General features: G+C 57.8%; 1 protein-coding gene across 4 annotated transcripts in view; it reads right to left on the reverse strand.

The window, feature by feature from the left end:
* LOC101524153 (contactin-4) overlaps positions 1-17363 on the reverse strand; it is a 421066-nt gene that overhangs the window by 6935 nt on the left and 396768 nt on the right. For 3 of the 4 annotated variants that reach the window (XM_058678776.1, XM_058678775.1, XM_058678777.1), the window contains 6 exons: positions 8321-8496; positions 6746-6866; positions 4511-4669; positions 3505-3654; positions 2936-3006; positions 2110-2344 (listed from right to left, as the gene is read on the reverse strand). In XM_058678776.1, coding sequence (XP_058534759.1) covers positions 2110-2344; positions 2936-3006; positions 3505-3654; positions 4511-4669; positions 6746-6866; positions 8321-8496 — 912 coding nt within the window. The remainder of the gene's footprint in view (positions 1-2109; positions 2345-2935; positions 3007-3504; positions 3655-4510; positions 4670-6745; positions 6867-8320; positions 8497-17363) is intronic. The other variant, XM_004581271.2, reaches the window with a different exon arrangement.

The following is a 17363-nucleotide window of genomic DNA, read 5'->3' on the forward strand; positions in this document are numbered from 1 at the left end:
CTCGCAGGGGGGAGGGAGGTGACCAGGACACTCACCCACAGCACCCAGCAAGCCCTCAACCCAGATGTTCTGACTAGCATCTGCCACGGGCAGAAGCCTGGGCATTGGGTCGTGAGAACAAGAGAAGGCAGTGGTAACAGAATGTCCTCACGTCTCCATCAAGGTTCCAGAGGGCAGAGAACAGCACCGCCCCTCAACGCCATGGCCTTCAAGATGCCCTCCGGCCTGAGCAGCCTGAGGACTGAGAGAGGAGGCAGCAACCGCTTCCCAAACGGCAGGCTTTGGGGCACATCTCTGACCACTGCACACTCTCCATTCCTTTCAATGCTCCTTTCCGGAGAAAAACCCAGCTTAGTCATATTTTAGGCAACATCGTTCATGAAATTCTGGATTTTACTGGATAAGGGTCGTGTGTGTGTGTGTGTATAAGATTTATTTATTTTTAGAAAGGCAGATTTATGGAGAGAAGGAGACACAGAAAGGAAGATCTTCCATCTGTTGGCTCACTTCCCCAGTGGCTGCAATGGCCAGAGCTGAGCCGATCCGAAGCCAGGAACCAGGAGCTTCTTTCAGTCTCCCACATGGGTGCAGGATCCCAAGGCTTTGGACTGTTCTCTGCTGCTTTCCCAGGCTACAAGCAGGGCGCTGGAAGTGAAGTGAGCAGCTGGGATATGAAGTGGTGCCCATATGGGATCCCGGCGCATGCAAGGTAAGGACTTCATCCAGTAGGCTATTGCACTGGGCCTATAAGTGTTGCTTTCCAAAGCAATCCAAAGTGCAATGTTATTATTAAATATCTGTCCTCATTTATAGCTGATGTGCGCCCTCCCTTGGAGGAATTGCTGCACCTCTGAGGTTGTGGCACTGGTGACCACATACACTCTTCCGAGGTCATGCAAGGGCCCTCTAATCACATAGGACCAAGGCGACTCCAAGGAGAAAACACAGGGTTCCCTTCCTTCCCCGCTCCAGGACACAGCCATTCCCAAGGGTCCACAGCTCAGGCTCAAGGTCCATAGTGCGGCAGGAGGGGGTTGAGGATGCAGCTATGTGAGAGGCTGGGCAGGGAGCCGGACTCCAGGCAGCAGGCTGGGATAATCCAGCTCCCAGAGGCAGGAAGGCTGCATGCCCACACGGCTCACACACACACACACGAGGGAGCAGCTGAGACTGTGGGCTGGAGCCTGGAGAACATGTGGGGACCCTGGAGACATGGCAGCAGAGGGGCAGCTGGCAGAGGGGCAGCGGGAGAGGTGGCTGGGGCAGCTGGCAGAGGGGCAGCGGGAGAGGTGGCTGGGGCAGCTGGCAGAGGGGCAGCGGGAGAGGTGGCAGAGGGGCAGCTGGCAGAGGGGCAGAGCCGTGTCAGCCTGGCGGGCACCCTGACCTGAGGGGAGAGCACCCAGATCAGTGAGCCGGCTTTCAGACAGGTGAACACGGTCAAGTTCTGAACTCTGTCTGCAGTCAATGAGTGCAGACTGTGGGCAAGGAGGCTCCCAGAGCAGGGACAGAAGGGAGAGCTGGAATGGGAAGCAGAGATGGGACCAAATGCAGACGCTCTGTGTGGGACCTAAGTGTGACATCTGCCCAGCAGGCCAAGCACCTGCTTTAGCTGAGACCACGGCACAGTAGGCTAAGCCTCTGCCTGCAGGGCCATTATTTCACATGGGTGCTGATTGCAATCCCACCTGTTCCACTTTCAGTCCAGCTCCCTGCTGACGGCCTGGGAAAGCAGAAGAGGGAGCCAAGTTCCTTGGGCCCCCATGCCCGTGTGGGAAACCCAGGAGGAGCCCCTGGTCCTGGCTTCGGGCCTGCCTGGTTCCATTGTTATGGCCATTTCGGGAGTGAACCAGCGGATGGTAGATCTTTCAAAAAAGTTGTATCAGAACACCCTTGGATGTCCATGGCAAGGACAACAGCCACGTGTGCATGAACAGCTCGCTGCATGGGTCCTGCGGCTTCAGGGGACCGAGGCTGGCTGCCCGGGGTTTCCGCCTGCTACAGCCTAAGGACGCCCCTCCTCCCAAACCAGGGCTGGCTTGGATGGACGCCAGCCCAGGAGCGGTTCTGGAGCCCCGTGCCAGGACCCCACAGCCCGGGGCCTGGGCTTACCTTCGTCGGCGGAATACACCACTGTGGTAGGGCTGAAGGGGCCCTCCCCCTTGTTGTTGAAGACACCCACTTTGACCTCAAAGGGGGAGTAGGGCCGCACACTCTCGTTCCGGAACACGTATCTGCACGCATCAGCTGACGCCAGCACCGTCAGCATCCAGATCATCTTGCCGTAGGGCCGGAAGGCCACCACGTAGCCGAAGCCCTGGCCGTTCTGCAGCTCCTCGGGCACCGTCTGCACAGGCAGGGCAGGTGAGAGCGGTGCTGGCTGAGGGCAGAGCTGCCCGCGCTCACACTGCTGTCTGCACGCCTCCTGCCGGGGGCTGGCCAGAGGCGGCGCTGAGCACCTAGGTGGACATGCGCTCAGCAGCCTGCCCTCCCGTGGGGCTGCCCCAGCTCAGGGTGGGATCCTGGACAGCTGGCCCGGCTCCAGGGAGTGGGAGGGGGGATTGAGGGCCACTTGGCCTGCCAGGTCTTGGTCTCCGCCTCATGGGACAAGGCAGCGGGGAGATTCTAGCTTCTGGGTTGTCCTAGCCAAAGTACTTGTGAAATACCCAGGGCGCTAAGCAGCCTCCGAGCTGTGCAAACACAGCCAACCGAGAGGGCTCCAGTGCAGTGCTGCCTGCCAGGGCCACACGGGGCTGGGGGACAGTGGCTGCACAGCTGTCCCAGAGGCCAGCCTGGTTTTCCCGGCCCAGGGCTGCCTCCTGGCTGTTTGCTGTGGAGGTCAGGCCTTCACTCTTGACCATCATGTCCAGGAGAGGGACACTCCCCACGGTGTGTACCACAAAGCAAGATGAAAAGCAGGCCCGTCTGATGCGCTCACCTCCCAGGTGATAACAAGTTCTGATTTGCTGCCTCCACCACCGCTGACATTGGCTGGGGTGACCTCAGGCACTGTGGGGACAACAGATGTCAGGTGGTCCCGCCGCTCGAGGGCCTGTTATCCGGCACCTCGATTCCCTTCCCGTAAGGACTTGGAGGGGTTCCCTGTCCAATGTGGCAGGCAGCTCCCTGTCCAGAGGCCGGGGTCCGGGGCCAAGAAGGACTGAGCAGCTTGGGGCGGGAAAGAGCCGCGCACTGCTGAGTGGATTAAGCAAACCAGAGCCTTGGAAGGGAAAGCAGGTGCATCTGGGACCACCAGGCAGAATTCAGAAATGGTGGGATAGGTCGGCGCCAGGGAGCAGACACATCCCCTTGGCACCACCAGTGACAGGAGTGGCAGCAGCGTGCTGAGGCAGCAGCTCTGAGGGTCCTGGGGCCCTCCCTTGCCGGAGCCTGACTATTGCCTGACCCTGGCCGCCCCGCGCCTGCAGAGGGCAGACAGCATAGAGCCCTGGTGGGGTGCTGGGAGGCTGAAGCGGGGCAGGGGGGCACTGTGCCCCAGGTACTCACGAGCCTCCTCTGTGCGTCGCTTCTCTGAGGGCCGGCTGGGCTCCCCGATCCCGATCACGTTGGCTGCCACCGTGCGGAATTCGTATTCCACCCAGGGGTTCAGGCCCACTACGGTGGCCGTGAAGGTCCTCCCGTCAATGAGCTCGGGGACTGAAAGGGATTGGGTGGGTGTGTGCCCAGGGTTTTCGGGACACAACTCCACCCTGAGGCCCGACATTTGACCGTCTCTGTACCAACAGCTTTGGGGGTCTCAGAACTGATGCCCAGTGAACAAGGGCCAATCAGACCCTGGTGGGGACACCACAGGACACAGAGCTGTCAGGACATCATCTTGGATGCCACTGCTGCCTGAGAGGCTCCCTGCTTTTTGTAGGCTGCAGGGTCAGGCACGAGCGTCTCTGCCCACGTTCCAGAAATTTCTCATTGCTCCGTAAAACAAACCCTTGACCAGCAGGAAGCCAGGAGACCCGCTCTCTCCCACGGACAAGCACAGGGGTCATTAAAGGCAGCAGGGTCCAGGGACAGGTGTGGAAATGGGCATGTCACTGCAGCCATGTCAACTGGGGACCTAGCTTGCAGTGACTTCCCAGGGTGATGGACAGTGTGAGACTCAGACCCCAAAGAAAGGATTCCGAAGCATCCTTAGAAACAGGACACACGGGATGAACGCAGGAAGGGAAAGGTGAGCAGAGCGGGGACAGCTTAGAGGACGCTGCCAGCACTGTGGCACGGGAAGGGGGCTCCTGTACGCTCCAGATGCCCCCAGAAAAGCAGGGGCAGGGCCGTGGGCTCCATCCTGGCTTCACCATGATACACTTGGCTTTTGTCACAAATGCACTCTTACATATCACACAGGATCTGCGTGTGGAACCGGGCCTGGGGCCAGAGCTGCGGCTCCCCGAGCCCTGTGCCGCTGGGGTCCACACCGCGTCCCCTTCCCCGCATCCCACCAGGACGAGGTCCGGGACTGCTGGGACCACCTGGCCTCGGGTGTCTGCTCCGGTACCTGTGCTGACTGCTTGCCAGCCCACGGAGAATGGGGTCCTGGCTTGAATGACGTACGTGGTGACGGGGCTGTGGTTGTCAGGCCCGGGCCTCCAGGAGAGCTGAGCCGTGGTGTCTGTCATCTCGTCTACGGTCACAGCCTCGGGGGGACCTGGAGGGCCTGGAAGAGCAAGACCCTCAGAGCTGGGCCACACCGGCTGCACACGCCCTGGTCATCGCTGAACACCCACTGGGTCCTGGCAGCTCAGCCAGCCCTGAACTACAGGCAGGGCAGGGGTACGGCCCTTGCTTCTGGGACAGCAGGGAAGCAGAGAATGGTCACGGTACGCCCCTGTGGAAGTCTAGCCCTCTGACCAGGACACCCACAGCGCCACTCACTCGCAGCCCTCAGGGTTCTGCGCTTCCCAGCCAGGGGTGGCCTGCCCACACTGCCCGCTCTCGGTGCTGCCAGCAACCCCAGTGGCTCTCAAGGCAGACCTGCTTTGAAAGATGAAATCCCAAGAACATAAAGGGTGGCGCTGCCTGCTCTGTGCACGGCGCAGAAGTCTGCAAGGGCAGTGGCAGAGAGAGAACCGGAGAGCCCGTTCCTAAGTGCTGTGCTAATTTATTGGCCTGATTAAGTGACCGGACTCCATTCTCTTTGAGACTGCATTTTCAAATCCCTCTTGGTATTCAATGCTATTTTCTGTGAAATGAAGTATACAATATCATTTAAGAACTTCAACTATTACTGATTTAAATATTTATTAGTCTAATTTATTGGCATTTAAACTGCTGATCTGAACATTTTCCTAATTAAATGGGAGATAAATTTCCAGCACAGAATTCTTTTGTCCCCAAAGGGAGAGCAGACCAGCTCTGGGGTGTTTTCACAGGGAAATAAATGGGAAGCTACCCTGAGGGAGACATGTCTACCTGGGCTGCAGCATTTCCTGCTCACCTCCGTGGGCCCTGGGAGCCAGGCGCCCAGGTGCCCAGGCATCCAGACACCCAAGCACCCAGGCGCCCAGGTGCCCAGGCATCCAGACACCCAAGCACCCAGGCACCCGGGTGCCCAGGCTGCAGGCAGGGTTCTCCTTTGGCCGCAGTGCGCCCTACACCCTGCGCCCTGCGCCCCGAGGACCAGCGCGATTCTTGTACCCTGGTGATGCATTCCTCTCTGTGCCTGCCTTCTAACATCTGGGGGTTCTGCTTCCTGCACCCCCAGTGCTGCCAGGGCTCAGCCTGTGACCCTGGGCACGTGCCAGGCAGGCACTGTGATGCGTGCCTTCCTTCTAACACCTGGGGGTTCTGCTTCCCACACCTCCAGTGCCAGCAGGGTGTTGTCTGAGCCTGTAGCCCTTGGCACCTGCCAGGCAGGCACTGCGATGGAGGCGGCTGGAGTCATGTGGCTCTTGCAGATCTATGAATGCATCCTGCACAGGGGTCACCTGCACGGAGGTCACCTGCACAGGGGTGACCTGCACGGAGGTCATCTGCACCAGGGTCACCTGCACGGAGGTCACCTGCACCGGGGTCACCTGCACGGAGGTCACCTGCACAGGGGTCACCTGCACGGAGGTCACCTGCACCGGGGTCACCTGCACAGGGGTCACCTGCACGGAGGTCACCTGCACCGGGGTCACCTGCACAGGGGTCACCTGCACAGAGGTCACCTGCACAAGGGTCACCTGCACAGGGGTCACCTGCATGGAGGTCACCTGCACAGGGGTCACCTGTACAGAGGTCACCTGTACGGAGGTCACCTGCACAGAGGTCACCTGCACCGGGGTCACCTGCACAGAGGTCACCTGCACAGAGGTCACCTGCACCGGGGTCACCTGCACAGGGGTCACCTGCACAGGGGTCACCTGCAGGCTCTGGGCTCTCCTGGTCGGACATCTGCATTTCAGAGTGCTTCTCCAGAGTTCAAGGCCCCCTGCTTCCTGGCTCCCTCCTGGGCAGACCCTGCCAGATGCAGGGAAAAGGAAGTTGGACGTGACTTGGTGACTCCATGCGGGACAAATGTGGAAAGGCTCCATAGGGCTCCTCTGCAGCCGCTGCTCATGGAATGTTCCAGAATTTCTGCTGGAACCCCAGTAACCCTTGCTGGGCTAGCAGGGCTTATTGAAGGTCAGTGCTGCCTACACCGCTCCCACCCCAGAAAGTGTCCCCTGGGCCCCGGGGACTGCCCAGCGCCGTGGACACACTCCCGCTCCTGCCCGCCTCTCCTTCACCAGGCGGCCGAGTGCAGTACCTCTCACGATGAGGTCGGCGGTCACCGAGAGCCAGTCCACGCTCGTCTGCACCATGCAGACGTACCTGCCGGCGTGCTTCAGCTGGATGTTCCGGATCATCAGGTCCCCGGCCGAGTCCTGCTGATGAAGCGGCAGAGTGGCCACAGTTACTTCCCAATGAGCTCTCAACATGCCAGGCGTGCAAAGGACATTGCAACTGGCCGATGCAAAGGTGACTGAGTGACACAAGTCACAGGTGGGGGCCTGCCTGAGCGATGAGGACCCCTGCCTCGATGCCCAGGACTCGTTGCAGCGCAGCGTTGCTGCCCACCCCACCCCCAGCTCGGAGCCCTACGTGGTCAGGAGGGGAGGCGTGAGACCACTGCCTGGGGCAGCAGGGTTGTGCCGTCGGAGCCCTCAGTCAGAGCCCCGGAGGCCATGCCAGGACCTCAGGGGGTCCTTCTAACCCCCACAGGATAGCTGCTTAGGTGCCTGTCACCTTGGCCGTCCCACACCGACTACAGAGCAGGAAGTGGGTGGCACTGCTCTGCTGCCGCACCGGCCACAAGAGCCCCAGCGGGGCCTCTCACAGCAGCCAAGTGCTCCCCTGAGCTAAGCTGCGGAGTCCTCCAGGTCCCACGAGGCAGCTTGCTCAGGGTTAGTCTGTCATAGGCAAGGCCCTCCAGCAACCTGGGGCCAGGTGACACAGGGCCGACCCGGAGCCTGGGCTGGCCGCCCTCATGCAGGACGGGTGTGTACTTGCATGTATGCGTTCCTATCCATCCAGCACTGCAGTGTGTGCAGGCCAGAGCGTAGGGAACAGCGTGAAGGCAGAGCTGGGGTGTCCCCTTCCCCTGCTGTCAGGAGCTGCTCACTGCCGTGTGACGATCAGCAGGGACTGTGTGTCTGACAGACCCCCAGCCAGTGTAGATGGCTGCCGATGGCTGTAAAGCCGTGTCAGACACAAATCTGAGAAGAGCTGTGACATTTTACCAAACGGCCCTTCTGCTCATAACATCTGAGCGCTTGTTAAGATTCTTTTTGCCCATCAGGTCTTCTGATTGTGCAGTTACGTGGGGGGTCTTGTTGGGCATTTCCCAGCATTGTTGAGATGTGTAAGTGGCTGGGACTCACATGAAGAAAGTTCAGGCACTTTGCAAACGCCCACAAAAGCCAGGCTAAGGACGCAGACCTCTGCCAAAGGGCCAGACTCCATCAGGCTGTCCCCACCTGAGCCTCCACCCTGCCATGCATTGGCAGGAAAGCCATGTGTGCCTGACTGGCAGGGCACCCGCCTGGCGGGGCAGACCCCTGCTCTCAGTGGTTGATCTGGCGGGATGTTTCAGCACCTCCTTCCCAAGGACAGTGTTCCTGTGACAGGAACTGTCCTGCTTCATTGGTGAATGGTTCTCTCCACTTCTACTTCCCTGGTATCACAGCATTCCTCTCCTGCAATGGCCAGGACCATCGGGGCACTGGGTGTCCTCCAGGTGTCTGACACTCAGTGCCCTGTGCTGAGTTGCTAGATGGGCTCAGCCAATGTTAGTAAGCAGAACCCTGTGGGCCTCCGTGGGCAGCTCGCCCTCGGTACTTACCCCTCCGACTCTCTCAAAGTGGTCGCCGTCTTTGTCGAAGTCTATGAGGTGTCCGTTAAATGACCAAGCAAACACGATGTCCAGAGAGTGGTCATGCGTCACCTGGCAGGGCAGGACGATGCTCTCCCCCACAGTGACATCTGTGCTGGAAGGGGACACGGTCACCCGTGTTGGATCTGCAGGGTCGACACAAAACACACGACCACAAAGCTGGGAGCCAGCCTGGGGACACAGCTTAGCTCCCAAAACAGTGAGCACAGCTCATCCATGCCTTGTTGGCCATTCTCTGGGCAGCAGACCTCAGTCAGGTGGGGAGCCCAACACAGGCCGAGAGTCGCTGGAGGTGCTGCCATGGGAGCCCAGTCTGCCAGCATGTGGGGCAGGGCTCTGAGGATGCCCGTGGGCTGGTCCTGGAGGCGCTGCCATGGGAGCCCAGTCCACCAGCATGTGGGGCAGGGCTCTGAGGATGCCCGTGGGCTGGTCCTGGATGCGCTGCCATGGGAGCCCAGTCTGCCAGCATGTGGGGCAGGGCTCTGAGGATGCCCGTGGGCTGGTCCTGGAGGCGCTGCCATGGGAGCCCAGTCTGCCAGCATGTGGGGCAGGGCTCTGAGGATGCCCGTGGGCTGGTCCTGGATGCGCTGCCATGGGAGCCCAGTCTGCCAGCATGTGGGGCAGGGCTCCGAGGATGCCCGTGGGCTGGTCCTGGAGCTGCTGCCATGGGAGCCCAGTCTGCCAGCATGTGGGGCAGGGCTCTGAGGATGCCCGTGGGCTGGTCCTGGGACGGCCTCGGAAGTGGCCTCTCCGGTCAGGTTCACCTGCTTTCAGACTCACCAGAAAGCCACACTCATGCAGGAGGTAAGTGGGAAAATCCACACTTTTTATTTGCAAAAGATGTTTTGTTAAATCTAGATAATTCAGGAAAATTAAAAGGGACAAAAACAATGGCCTCCCCAGATCATGCACCCGCTTTCCTTGGGCCTAACGCTCTCAGGTTTGGCTTCACAGCTGCATTCTACAACTGTTAACGTGCCAGACTCTGCCTTGCCCATCTCCCTGCATCAGCGACCGAGGCACGCTCCTACGGGTCGGAGGCTGTCTCATCTCCTGCTAACCAGCAGGTCCTGATGTGATCCCCAGGCGGGGTCTCAAGGATGTCTGCCTGGGCTGCTACCCACCTATCTCCATCCACACCCACATCATACAGAGGGCAAGTCCACAGGCACCGACCGGTGATCTGTACTCTTGATTCTGCGTAATCACTACAAGTCGTGTAAGTGCAAAAAGATCTCGGAAGACTCTGCTGTGGGCCAAGGGCTCCCTTTAAGCACACTGAGATATCGCTACGGACAAACGACCAACACTGATGACTTCTTGCCTCAAACACTGGCTCTGGCTCCGGCTCCAAGCTTCCAAGTGTTCAAATCCTTAAAAATGTCTCCCTTTCTACAGACAACTTCTGGGCAAGCAGCAAGGAACTGACACGTACCCCAAAGCCTGGAGCCATTTGAAAACCCAGCCTCACACTTTAAAAATTTATTTATCTAAAAGGGAGAGCGAGCGAGCCAGCCCTGGGCCAATGCGAAGCCAAGAAGTCAAGAAGTCTATATGGTCCCCCATGTGGCGAGGCAGGGACCCAGACACTTGGGTCATCATTTGCTGCTCTCCCCAGGCACATCAGAAGGGAGCTGGACTGGAAGCTGAGCAGCTGGTTCTTGAATCAACCTGCCCTTAGGGGAGGCTGACATCACAAGTGGGTGCTTAACCCGCCATGTCACGATGCCAGCCTCAGGATCACGTTTGTAGCTGGTGTTCGTTTACCTAGAGTGCTCATCACACCCTAATGTTTGTAGCAGCTCAACTCACAACAGCTGAGGCACGGAACCAAGCGAGATCACATCAGCTGAGGACGAGATAAAGGACATGCGATAAACGCGAAACAGATACATATGGAATGCTACTTAGCTAGACAAAAAATGAAATCCTGTCTTTCGCAACAAAGTGGATATGCTGGAGACCACTGTGCGTGGCGAAGGAAGCCAGAGTCTACAACACCAATGCCATGTTTTCCCTGGTTTGTGATAACACACAGAACAGACAGTACCGTACGAGGGAAATTAACATTTTGAGATTTGATTATGGTCCACAGCCCTTGTCTATACTCTTCAGAAACAGTGCTTCTCTGTGATGACGGAGTGAACTGAAAATGCATCATTGCAAAAATAAAAATAAAAATAAGCAAGCAGCAGAGCGGGTAGGAGTGAGGAGGGTGAAAAGTGCCATCAGGTTCTTAAAACCGCGTCTATGAAATGCAAGAAATTTGTTCCTTTCACTTAATACGTGCATCTATTCAGGCAGAGTACTTCAAAAAGTATATGGAAATGTAACTAAAAGGTAATACTATAAAATGCATATGAGGGGTCTTGAAAAAGCGCAAAGGAAAATGAATAGTATGAAAAAATTATGCATGGATGTCAAAATTTTCTACCAGAACAAGCTTATGTTTGAGTTTGTCTTCCATGAAGTCTTGCAGTCCTGCAGACAGCTCTGGCTCCCTGTCCCCACGGAGGAACGCCCCACCTGCCAACGCAGACCCCACAAGGATGTTTGTGCCCAACCCGCCCCAGGCAGTCAGGTGGCTGCAGTGCACCGCCCCCTCTGCCTGTGTGAGTCCATGGACCTGCACAGTCACAGTCGGCACCCTGTCTTGCTCTCTGCTAAGGTTTGCTTTCTGACGAGCAACCCTGCTGTGCATTCAGACTTCAAAGCGAACGTGTCAGCAGCGCCCTTGCTGCTCTGCCTCACCTTTGGCTTTATTTAATTTTGTGACCACATACTAAATGTGGCTTCGCCATGTGAAGACGGAAGCAAAACCGAACGATCGTATCCTGCTTGCTGACCAACAAACCTGCCCTTCCAGGCACCAGGAACACTGGAGTTCCGCCAAGCAGCACTGCCCCACAGGGCCCCGTCTCGGCTCTCTGAACAGCCCGTGCGGCTGGACAAACGGCACCAGAAGGGGCACCACGCAGAAGCTAGGCCGAGTCGGACGGAGCACAGACCCACGCCTCAGCACAGCGACTTACAAACCTGCGCTCCTAGACTAGGGCCAGCTGGAGGCGGGCCACTGGCCAGGCTTGACAGCCACACATGGCAACCGGGCTGCCCAGCCAGCAGAGGGTGGCCAGGCATGTGGAATGCAAGCTGCTCAACATAATCCAAGAGCTTAGCTCTGCCTGCTCCACAGGGACAGCCGGCAGACCTGCTCAGTGAGCAAGACTGCACTCCGGATGCCACCCGGTCTCCAACACAGTTACCCGCAAGATTCTGTTTTTCTTTTTTAAAGCAAGTTATTACGGGCGCGGGTGTGGGGGAAGGCTCACGGTCAACCTGTTTGCACCTGCCATAAGGGAAAGAGACACCCCCTGCCTGGCGTGTGCTTCAGCCACAGCGCTTCACAGCTGGAATGCCCTTCCAAATGCAAAGGGTTGCCTGCAGGTGTCTGAGCCCAGGCAGGAGGAGGGAGAGTGCCTGAGGCAGGCAGCCGGGACAGCCTAGGCAGAGGGCGTGTTCACCACGCTCACGCCACGCTCACGCCACACTCATGCCACTCTCAGGCCACGCTCACGTCACTCTCAGGCCACGCTCACGCCACTCTCAGGCCACACTCACGTCACTCTCAGGCCACGCTCACACCACTCTCAGGCCACACTCACGCTCACGCCACTCTCAGGCCACGCTCATGCCACTCTCAGGCCACACTCACGTCACTCTCAGGCCACGCTCACGCCACTCTCAGGCCACACTCACGCTCATGCCACTCTCAGGCCATGCTCACACCACTCTCAGGCCACACTCAAGCCATGCTCACCCCACTCTCAGGCCACGCTCATGCTCACGTCACTCTCAGGCCACGCTCACCCCACTCTCAGGCCACACTCACGCTCACGTCACTCTCAGGCCATGCTCACGCCACTCTCACGCTACGCTCACACCACTCTCAGGCTCTCCTGCTGAAGCTCTTCTCATGATTCTTAAAAAGGGATCCATTGGAACAGCCTTTTCTCATTGACAAATTAAGTAAATTGCATCTTTGAGTCTTGGCATGATGAAACTCACCCTGCAACATTCATGGCACTGTGACAGAGGATGAAGTGGGACCCAAGGGACCTGGACATTCGTTCCTCCCATGGAGAAACATTTTTACCCAACACTAATTGCTATTTCTTTCTGTTGCAGAGGGAGGGATTCCGGGCCTGTTCCTCTGAGTTGCCGCACAAGGCCCACGGATCCCCAGAAACCCTGCCCGTCAGCGAGATGCCACAGACCCCGCCCTAGCAAGCGGAGGCATGCCATCGGGAGGCCTTGGCTGGCAGCAAAAGCTCCCTGGATCTGAGGAGTGCTGGGCTGCCCCTGCAGATGAAAAATAGTTCGTATTTGCTTCAACTACAAAGAAATGCCCCACATGCTGCCGGGCCGGAGTGTGGACTGGAAGAGGTGGGCTGCTTTCCGCCTGTGTGGGCAGAGGAGCCATGTGGCCAGCAGATGGTGCTGAAGTCTCAGAAAACCAGGCTGGATCCCCATGATTCCCCACTGTGAAGGAGCTGCTAGAGAGCACAAGCTTACATAGGGCCTTGGGTCTTGGTGGGCACTGCTCGCTGTCTTCCTATACTGGATGTAGAAAGGACTGCAAATTGAGACCCAAGTCCTCTCTCATGGCTGTCTGGGCCACCTCTGCCTGGCTGGCGTGGACTTCACAGCCCCTTGTGGGGGGCCACTGTCAGCAGCTGCGCCCAAGGCCACTCTGTGTGCACCTGCAGGGGGCTGCAGGCACAGGAGGGGCTACGCACACTTCATGGAGATCCAAGGGGGAAGGCACAGCAGGGTTTGGCCGGTGCTGCAGCTCTCCCACTTGAGCAGAAGGAGGCCACTCAGAGGCAGGGACAGCTGGGTGAGGAAGACCTAGCCAAGGGCAGGGGCCACCGCACATCCAGCCCAGCGCCTCCTCTCCTACCCCCACACACATACAGCAGTGTTTTTGCTGAGAGTTGCTGACCCAAAAAGGAAAAAAAATTGATTGAGGGCCAGAGAAATACAAAGAAACTTCATTTCGTTTCTTTTCAGAGGATGGGTACAACTTAAGCTTTCAAAAAATTAAGCATAGGGGCTACAAGGAGGGAAAGCCAACAGGTCACTTCCAGCTCAGATCTATTCCACATGAAGGCTCTCCGAGGCGGGGCTGGGAAGAGACCCTGGGAAGCCTGGAAAAACGGGCCGAGGCAGAGGCTGAGGGGGCACCCCCAAACACCACCGACTGCCCACACTGGGAGCTCACTCATGTCCCAGCAGCTGGCTGACAGCTGCAGGGAACTGGGGGACCTCCATGTAGCATCGGCTGTGGACACCCAGTTTCCAGGTCAGAGGCCGGCGTAGAGTCGCTGCTCTACTGCCGATGCAGCTTCCCGCTGCTGCGCCTGGCAGGCACGGAGCATGGTCTAAGTGCTTGCATTCCCGCCACCCCATGGGGGACCTGCGTGGGGTTCCAGGTTCCGACACTGGCCTGGCCAGCCCTGGCTCATGCAGATGGGACATCTGTCTCCCCCATCTCTGCCCCAAATACATAAACACACGAAGCTTTGTTTTGAAAGTGCAGGGCAGAGGCTGGTGTCTGGGGGGGCAGTAACGCCCTGCTCCTGGTGGACCAGCGCCCTTGTATGACAGCAGCCACGGGCAGGGAGTCTGCGTCTTGTCGATGCCCCTGAGCGGGGTCTGGAATCGAGTCCGAGCGCAGATCTGAACCCAGGGTAAGTATCACTTTCCAAGAAGGCTCTAGCAGCTTCCTGTGGCGTTGAACCTGGCTTGGGACAAACACACACACAGCTCCTACATTACTCCTGGGTTGCAGTAGCAAATTGACAAATACTCACGCCTGAGTAGGGCTGCCACACATGGCCACTGAAGCAGAATCAGGCACTTGGCACACCATCCACATCGGTCCAGTGCCAGGCAGGACTCTGCCGCGGCCAGTAGGACATCCTGCTGTTTTCTGGGCAGGGCACTCGCTCTTCAGCCATGCAGGAAATGACCAGGGCAGCCAGGTCACTAGGCGTCAGCCAGGCCTGGAGCCTGTCTCAGAGACAGGAGCAAAAGTGACTTCTTCAGGAACCACAGCCCTCCTTGAAAGAATGGGGCGTTGCTAAAAGCAGCAGCAGACACACAGACCGGCTGGCTTCATGTCTGCCACCCTCATTTCCTCCAAGAAGCTGCTCGATGTTTCTAGCCTGCCGTTTTCTCATGTGTGAGCTGGAGGGGCCGGGATCTGGCATCCCAAAGGGACTAGGGAATTCAAAATGGGTGCTGGCTATGAGCACACTTTATAAACCGCCAGGAGCTGTCCAGTGCGGGAAGGGGCCCGTGTTACCCTCCCCACCCTTGCCAGCGATGAAGGTGGCATTCCAAGCAATGGGCTGCTGGAGGAAGGCGCAGGTCCGTGGCTGCTGCTGGCTGCGCCATGAAAGCCTGTGCAGACGACAATGTCCCGTCTGGTTCAGGCCAGAGGAGCTCATGCTCAACTGCCAGATGCTTCGAGCTGGCTGCTCCACCCAGACACGTCTTGTGCCATAGAGGACAGTGAAGCCAGAAGGCCTGATTTTTGGTTTTTCCTGCCACTGTGTTAATCTCAAAGAAGTCACCTGTCCTCTTGGCGCCTCAGAATCCCCTGATTTAATGGAAAGACAAGTGCATCTGTCACGCTGTGAGGCTAAACTAGTGAATTATGTAAAGTGTGCAGAGTGGAGCGGGTCCCATAGTAAGCAATAAACAGCCACGATTACTCAGTGTTACCCTCACGTTGGGGTGAGCAAAGGCCAACATCCTTACAACAGCCCCACAGCCCCACAACCTCAGCAGGTGTCTTGCCAACAAAAGAAATCAAAGAACCTGTCTCAGGTGCACAGATGGAGGCACACGCCCTGCAGGTGCAAAGGACAACAGCGTCAGCCTCTGGAGGCTCAGAGGGGGCCTCCAGCTGGACCACAGGATGCACGGACCACGGGATGCACGGACCACGGGATGCACGGACCACAGGATGCACGGACCACGGGATGCACGGACCACAGGATGCACGGACCACGGGATGCACGGACCACGGGATGCACGGACCACGGGATGCACGGACCACAGGATGCACAGACCACGGGATGCACGGACCACAGGATGCACGGACCACGGGATGCACGGACCACGGGATGCACGGACCACAGGATGCACGGACCACAGGATGCGCAGCTCAGCTCTGCTCCCTGCCGGCTGCTTGTGGGGAAGTCAGCTAACTCTCCCTGTGCGTGTAGAATGGAACACGGAGTACTTACACAGCATCACCACTGTCATTAACACCCTCCCCACGATCTTGTGCACCTGGGCCCACAGGCTTTGGCACAAGGATTTCCACCAGGCCCCAGTTTCCCCCAAACTGGCAGAAAGCTCAGGAAAAACGGTCACACAAAACTGCAAAATACTGTGGGCCTCCAAGTCATGACAAAATTTACCAACTTGACAGGGAAGCTAAAGAGGAAATGAAACTGACAGCTAAAGAAATTGGTAACAGATGCTCAGAGCAATTTGCTGCTGTTGGGAGCATCACAAGGAAATTATGGTGCACAGACTCCGCCGCCTGGGCGGCGTGCAGACAGGCAGGTGAGCAGCTCGGGCACGCGCTGCCCAGCTGCAGGGCAGCCAGGCAGTTTGCAGACGCTCCTGGAAGGGCATCGGGTCGAGGGACCGCCAGGAACTGCCTGGGCATCAACAGGCACCGTGAAAAATGCTGAAGACAGGGCACTCTGACCCTGAGCTGAGAAGATTAGTAACTGTGCCCAACTCAGCCAGCCCTCTGATCGTCCGCTATGCTGATTTCGACAGCGATCCTAATGGATTACTGGAGTCGGTGTGGGGCACAGCCAGAAAGTCCACCTTACTGTGGGGCAATGCCCAAGCGCTACATACTGCTTCTGACCATTCTGCATGGGAACTTGGGCTATAAAGGCAAGAGACACGAAGAAAGCCAGTGAGCAGACTGGCTTCATCAAGCTCCAGTTTCTGACCGTGTTCCAGCTAGCCGTCATCTGCATCAGCGCCCGCGGCTTCTCTCGTGTTGCGTTCACCGTGGCCTGCTGGTGTGTTCTGCAAGGCTATGAAACCACCATGCTCTGCCTCCCTCTCGTGGAGCTGGCCGCACAACACCATCCCTAGAAGGTCATTGCCCACTGTGCTGGATGTTCTGGGCTGCCCACCTGCTGGCTGCCATTCCGGGATGAAAATCAATAGCAAAGGAAACCAGCTAACCAGCAAGAGCCCCAAGAGGACACGGTTGGGGGGGTTATGTACGTCACATGCCTTTCCAAGCCATCCACTTTCTAAGATTTATTTCCTGGAAGGGCAGAGTCACAGAGAGATCATGTCTTTCATCCAATGGTTCACTCCCCAATGGCTACAATGTGTAGTAGGATGAAGCCAGGAACCAGGAGACTCATCTGGGCTTTCCAAATGAGCGCAGGGACCCAAACACGTGGGCTATCTTCCACTGCTTTCCCAGGCACACCAGCACGAAGCTGGACGAGAAGTGGAACAGCTGTGACTCAAACTGGTGCCTGTTTGGGGTGCCAGTACTGCAGGTGGTGGCTTTCCCTGCGGTGTCACAGAGCTGATCCCCAAACCATGGGTGCCAGTACTGCAGGTGGTGGCTTTCCCTGCGGTGTCACAGAGCTGATCCCCAAACCATGGGTGCCAGTACTGCAGGTGGTGGCTTTCCCTGCGGTGTCACAGAGCTGATCCCCAAACCATGGGTGCCAGTACTGCAGGTGGTGGCTTTCCCTGCGGTGTCACAGAGCTGATCCCCAAACCATTCGGTTCTTTTTATTGCTTGCCCATATTCCTTGTGGGGTAATGTTAAAACTGAGAGAGCAAAGCATTGCTTCATGGATGGCACTACTCCCTCTTCAGAGACGGGGACGTGCGGCCTCTGCAGGCACCAAGAGCAGTTATCTGGAAA

The sequence above is a fragment of the Ochotona princeps genome, chromosome 21 (assembly GCF_030435755.1).
Source record: "Ochotona princeps isolate mOchPri1 chromosome 21, mOchPri1.hap1, whole genome shotgun sequence".
In the NCBI taxonomy this organism is placed as follows: domain Eukaryota; kingdom Metazoa; phylum Chordata; class Mammalia; order Lagomorpha; family Ochotonidae; genus Ochotona; species Ochotona princeps.